The 6,335-nt window shown below is 36.5% G+C and overlaps 1 protein-coding gene across 1 annotated transcript; it reads left to right on the forward strand.

The window, feature by feature from the left end:
- Positions 1-789: 789 nt before the first annotated feature.
- On the forward strand, positions 790-5,507 carry LOC109209600 (protein KINESIN LIGHT CHAIN-RELATED 2). The gene is made up of 3 exons (XM_019372909.1): positions 790-1,703; positions 3,321-4,229; positions 5,086-5,507. The coding sequence occupies exons 1-3, from the start codon at positions 1,030-1,032 to the stop codon at positions 5,318-5,320; spliced, it is 1,818 nt and encodes a 605-aa protein (XP_019228454.1). The 5' UTR covers positions 790-1,029; the 3' UTR covers positions 5,321-5,507.
- The last annotated feature ends 828 nt before the right edge of the window (positions 5,508-6,335 follow it).

The following is a 6,335-nucleotide window of genomic DNA, read 5'->3' on the forward strand; positions in this document are numbered from 1 at the left end:
ACAAAAAAGAAAATGCCAACTTTTGAAAAATTTCACATCCATCATCACAAACTTCACAGATAACAATCAAACCAATATCCAACGCATGACAGAGTTTGCTCTCTTCTTACGAAAAGTCATCTTTTTTTCTTCTAGTTCTAATATACAGATCACTATGGACATAGACCAAATTATAACCTAAATAATTAAGTTTAACATATATTTTAGTAAAATTTTTCTAATAATCTACTTAGCACAAAACATGTCACAAGTTTATGAAGTCAAAAAGAAAAATTCTCTTCTCAATTTTTATTTCTTTTTGGACGACTATTGTTAGTCACGTTATCTCAACTATTTCTTTTGACCATCAGAATCACGTCTATATGAAATGATATATTATATGTAAATAAAAGTATATTCTCTAAAAGAAACTAAAACTTTTAAAATGAGATGATAATACAATTTAATAATAATCCTATGTTGTGTTGAATTAATTAAAATGTAGCAGAGAGACGGTGTTTATTGTTTAATCTCTTTAGGGGTCGTTTGGTGATCGGAATTAGTATAAAATTTAGGATTATATTATCACATATTTGATTATTATTAATATTATAATATCAAAATTTTGATATTATTATTTATCTGATATGAGATTATAATATCAGGATATCAGATAGGAAAATAAAATTAGGCATTCGAAACAGCTCATAATACTTGTCCAAATAATTGGTTTGATCTTCCATGAAAAATCCACGTCATTTTATATGGCCCACTTTTATCGGCAGCCCACAATTTAGCTGGCCCGTTTAGACGGTAGTCCAAAGTCTTTCCTTCACTGAGGACCTTCTTCAGTTCTTCAACTCTTTCAACTGTTTCTCAACTAACAGTTGAATACGTTGGCAAGTATTAATCTCTTACTTAATCACATCTTAGCTCATTAATGATAATTAATTCCCTCTCTTATAACTCCTAAATCTCGATATATAAGCTCATTGTGCTGTAAAATCCTTTGGATTAATCGATTTTTCTGGCAAAAATTTAGCTCAAACAATGCCGGGTATAGTTTCAGTGAAAACTCCGCCGGAGGCTCAGCCGTTGAGAATTTCAGTTCCAGATGAGTCCAATGGGCGGGTCGGAGCAAGTTCGGAGCGATCCGAACCCGTTAACCCGAAGAGTAACTCTCCTGCGCCGCGAAGACCTCCTTCACCGTCGCCTTCAACTTCACGCGCCAAGCCGTCACCAGATCGGAGCTCCGGGAAGAAGAAATCGCCGCCGGAGAAGATCGTCATCGACGAGTCGTCTCTTGACAATCCCGATCTAGGACCGTTCCTGTTGAAGTTAGCGCGTGACACGATTGCCTCCGGCGAGGGACCGAACAAGGCGCTAGATTACGCTCTACGCGCTGCGAAGTCGTTTGAGAAATGCGCGATCGACGGCGAGCCGAGTTTGGATCTGGCGATGAGCCTCCACGTCGTGGCGGCTATATACTGTAGTCTCGGGAGGTTTGAGGAGGCGATTCCGGTGCTAGAAAGGGCGATTAAGGTGCCAGAAGTTTCAAAAGGTGCAGATCACGCGCTTGCGGCGTTCTCAGGGTATATGCAGCTCGGTGATACTCATTCTATGCTTGGACAGTTAGATCGGTCGATTGAATGTTACAAGGATGGTTTGAAAATACAGATGGAAGCTTTAGGAGATACAGATCCGAGAGTCGCTGAGACTTGCAGGTACGTATCAGTTATCACAATGTCTCTTTGTTCATCTCTTTTGTATGAAATTTTAGAGCTGAATGTATATAAAGGATTCTTATAGCTGGAATTAAATGCTTCGAGATTGAGGTATAGTTGATCGATATTATTTTACAGTATCATTAAAATGTAACGCATTGAAGCTGGGGTGGAGCTATGTAGAGCCAAGGGGGTTCAGTCGAATCCCCTTTTTCAAAAAACTTATACTGTGTAAATAGAGTAAAAATGATTTTTTGTGGTTATATACAAACTTTTGAATCCCTTTCATACATGGGTAGATTCTAGTGTAGTAGCAAATGTAATGGGCGAAAATTGATTTAAGTTACAGGTTCTCAAATCCCAAGTGTGATGTTCTAGTATTCTTTTGAAGCTCTTTGCATAAGTTCTTGGCGCCGACACTGCATTCAAGTCTAGCTAATTACACTTTTATAATTTTATGCTGTGTTTATATTGTGAAAGCTGTTATTAGTTGAAGCATTATTAGGATTCAGATGAAATATTATCAGCAGAAGATAGGGATAAACCTAATGCTATTCATACTTGAAAAATTAATGAAATGTAATTGATACACTTCCAATTATTGGAGTCAAATTGGATGGAGATGCATATTTCAGGGAAATGAATGGGTTCTTTAGGAAGTCAGTTAACAGATCCATCTGATTGAGGTTAGTAATTCATCCAACTTGCTCAAATCTAGTATAATGTTCTTTATTTAGAAAATCTTTTTTCTCGTACTTATATAGGATGGTCATGTGATTACCTTCTAATTCTTTGTCCTCGTGAAATAAAGATTCTTGCTTTTGCTATTCTTCTTTGACTCAGGGGGGCTATAGGCCCCATAATGTTGGCCATGTGTCATATGGTGTTGTCCTGTTGGTTGGCTGAAAATGTGTTATTTTTCATTTCGAATGTTCTTATAAGTAAAACTTAACTTCATTTTCTGGACTTCGTTGAGGCACATCAGCATATGTTGGAAAGGCAGTGGTCTTTGGTGGAGCAGTTTTCTGATGGTAGCGGGGGATTTAGTGTCAACTAAAGAATACTTTTTTCTTATTAAAAAAAAAAGAAACTAAAGGATACATATTGTTGTTTGGTATCTTTTTGAGCAGATTTTGGCAAATTGCAGAGGTCTGTGTTGCGTCACATCTAATATACACATTTATGTTTCCGTGGCTTGTTTTCTTTTGTTAGTTTATGGCTTTCCCCTGAAATTATATTCAACATTTTGAAAAGATTCAAGCAGTAGAACACTAATCCTTTTTGTACGGGGAGTAAAATGTTGGTCAATCAAGTATTTTAGGCTGCCTCTGGCAATTACGTGTAAATAGGGTGTTCAGTAAAGTAAACCATGAAACTATAGTAGGCTGTTCTTTGTTGACGATTGCTGTGAGAAGCATTAATATAATCATCTCACAGAGATCGCATTAATCTGCTCAATATGGCTGCTTTAAGTTCATAGGCATAAATAACCAATCTTTTTACATGTGCTAGTTTGTGTAACACTCTTCTTTTTGCACTATTTAATTGACAAGTCTTTGCAACTGCCTATGTGTTTCTTAGGCTCTAACTGAGGCAACTGAATTGGAAACTTTGCAGGTACTTGGCAGAAGCCCATGTTCAGGCAATGCAATTTGATGAAGCCGAGAATTTGTGCAAGAAAACACTGGAAATCCATCGTGTCCACAGTCCACCTGCTTCTCTTGAAGAGGCAGCTGATCGTCGTTTAATGGCTCTCATATGTGAGGCTAAAGGCGATTATGAGTCAGCCCTTGAACACCTTGTACTTGCAAGCATGGCTATGATCGCCAATGGACAGGAAAACGAGGTTGCAGCTATTGATGTTAGTATTGGGAACATCTACTTGTCTCTGTCTCGCTTTGATGAGGCTGTCTTCTCCTATCAGAAGGCACTTACTGTTTTTAAATCATCTAAGGGAGACAACCATCCTTCAGTTGCATCTGTTTTTGTGAGGCTGGCTGACCTATATTATAAGACAGGAAAACTGAGGGAATCCAGATCCTATTGTGAAAATGCCCTAAGAATATATGCAAAACCCGTACCTGGAACAACTGCAGAAGAGATTGCTTGTGGATTGACGGAAATTTCAGCTATTTATGAGTTATTTAATGAACCTGAGGAGGCACTGAAACTCCTTCTGAAGGCAATGAAACTTTTGGAGGATAAACCAGGGCAGCAAAGTACAATTGCTGGCATTGAAGCACGTATGGGTGTTATGTTCTATATGGTGGGAAGATATGAAGAGGCACACAGCTCCTTTGAAAATGCTGTAGCAAAACTTAGAGCTGGCGGTGAGAGGAAGTCAGCCTTCTTTGGAGTTGTTCTGAATCAGATGGGATTGTCTTCTGTGCAGTTGTTCAAAATAGATGAGGCTGCTGAATTATTTGAAGAAGCAAGACAAATTCTGGAACAGGAGTGTGGTCCTTGTCATCAAGATACTCTTGGTGTCTACAGCAATCTTGCAGCAACTTATGATGCACTGGGAAGGTAATGTCATAGTTGAAAGTATTTTCTTAAGTATCTTGGATGAACCTTGCTGATTAATCCACTAATTTTTAAGATCTGCATTGCACATGTACTACTTTTCTAAAATATTTTGCAATGTATTTTAGATTTTAATTCTCCCCAAATTTATTAATTTTCACTTTAAGTAGCATTATTATTATAGCTCTCGTAATGCTTGCGTTATCATGTTTCTTCTGCTTGGATTTTGAGTAGAAAATTGAGACAAATGGCAAATCCTGTATTTTCAATTTTTCCCTCTTTACTTTAAAATTGTGGTTTATTTTTTAGGGTGTCAACTTATCACATACCTTTAAACACACATTTATTTATAGTATCACACAATTACGAGCATCTTTATTTATGTATAACTATTTGTGATTGATTATAATAATTTCAAAAGAATTGTTTATGCATATGGTATGTTCATTCCGCATGGATCGAATGTGTATACTGTTGACTGGTTGGATTAATTGTTGTGAAGAATGATTGTTGCTTTGATTCTATTCTACTTTCTAAGAAGAAAGTATATTAGAAGAATAAAAGAGAAAGACCTGATTTTATATTGATAATGGAAGCAAGATGTGTTGCTTCGTTGTGTTATCTCAACTAACTATCATTTTAATTAGCATTTTGACATGCAGTTGCTTCTATGACATTGACCTTTCAACCTACGTTGCTTTGACTCTCCAAAAATATCGTCGGGTACGTGTCGAATCTTCCAAAAGTAGTGCATTTTTGGAGGATCCGACACGGGTGCGGCAGTATTTTGGAGAGTCCGCGCAACATAGCTTTCAACTGCTTTGTGATGTTCAGCTTGTTTTTGTCTCATGTATTGCAGAGTTGATGATGCCATTGAGATTCTGGAGTATGTTCTTAAATTGAGAGAAGAGAAACTTGGAACTGCAAATCCTGATTTCGATGATGAGAAGAAAAGGCTGGCCGAATTATTGAAAGAAGCAGGCAAATCTCGCAACAAAAATGCGAAGTCGCTGGAGAACCTTATCGATCCCAATTCTAAAAGGACAAAGAAGGAGCCGTCGAGGAAGTGGTCTGCCTTTGGGTTTAGGAGTTGATTGTTAATTGGGATGCATTTTCTGTAACATAGGAGATCATGTATAGAGCTAATCTGTAATTTGTGAGGCATGTTGTTTGTTTGCCATTTGAATTGCCATTGATGTTCATTTTCAGCGTTGTTCAATTGGTTATTGTTTTGTGATTTAAAAGATGTTTCTGCCAAGACTCTAGTTCTGCTTTTTCTTCTGTCTCCTCCATTCCATGAAGTTGATATATATATGCAGTTAGAAAATGAAGCATCCTTAGCTCTAGGCTTTTTTATATGGCAGCATTCCATTTTTTTGGGGGGATAAGACCATTTCTCGTATGGTTTTGAATGTACTATGATGAAGATGGTGTATAGGCTCTGTTTTAAAAGGCAGAATTGGGACTCGCCCCGGGGCGGAGCACTTGTAAAACGCCCCTGGGCTTATGTGTGGGGCTTAGTTTCGTGAGACTTACGCCTTGGCTATCGGGGCTTACGCCCCGGACACGCCCAACGCCCAGCGTACTGGGCTCTTTATCCCTCCTTGAACTTTATGCAATCTCAAATTTGCTTAATAAATTGTTGACTATTCAAAATTACTTTTTTCTTAATCATAAATCATTAAGTTGAGAGTATTTTATATCATAATTAAAACAAAAGTTATTGCACGTTATCCACTAAGACTGCTATGATAGTTAATTTTAAATAAATCTTTCATTTAAAAGGTATTTATTTATTAACTTTTGTTATGTCTTTTGTTAGGTCTTTAATATATAATAGTCCATAATTTTTTATAATTATTTTTAAAATATTTTTTTTTCACGTTTACGAGATACAATACTTATTTACTTAATAGTCAGTATTAGCTAGTAACTATTTACAAATACCATGGTATTGTATGGTAAATTATGTGTCACTTTATGAATTATGTCTTTATATAAATTCTCTTTCAAATAGAAAGCATATTAAATAAAAGGAGTATTTTAAGAAAAATATCAAATTATAATATTCGAAATTCTTTCAAGATTCATTACTCCTTAACAGATACA

Source organism: Nicotiana attenuata, unplaced genomic scaffold (assembly GCF_001879085.1).
Source record: "Nicotiana attenuata strain UT unplaced genomic scaffold, NIATTr2, whole genome shotgun sequence".
In the NCBI taxonomy this organism is placed as follows: domain Eukaryota; kingdom Viridiplantae; phylum Streptophyta; class Magnoliopsida; order Solanales; family Solanaceae; genus Nicotiana; species Nicotiana attenuata.

Excerpts from the sequence above, each read along its gene's own strand:
- LOC109209600 (XM_019372909.1), top strand. The coding sequence starts at position 1,030 with ATGCCGGGTATAGTTTCAGTGAAAACTCCGCCGGAGGCTCAGCCGTTG. Across the intron at positions 1,704-3,320 it reads AGAGTCGCTGAGACTTGCAG|GTACTTGGCAGAAGCCCATG; the intron begins GTACGTATCAGT and ends GAAACTTTGCAG. Across the intron at positions 4,230-5,085 it reads ACTTATGATGCACTGGGAAG|AGTTGATGATGCCATTGAGA; the intron begins GTAATGTCATAG and ends CATGTATTGCAG.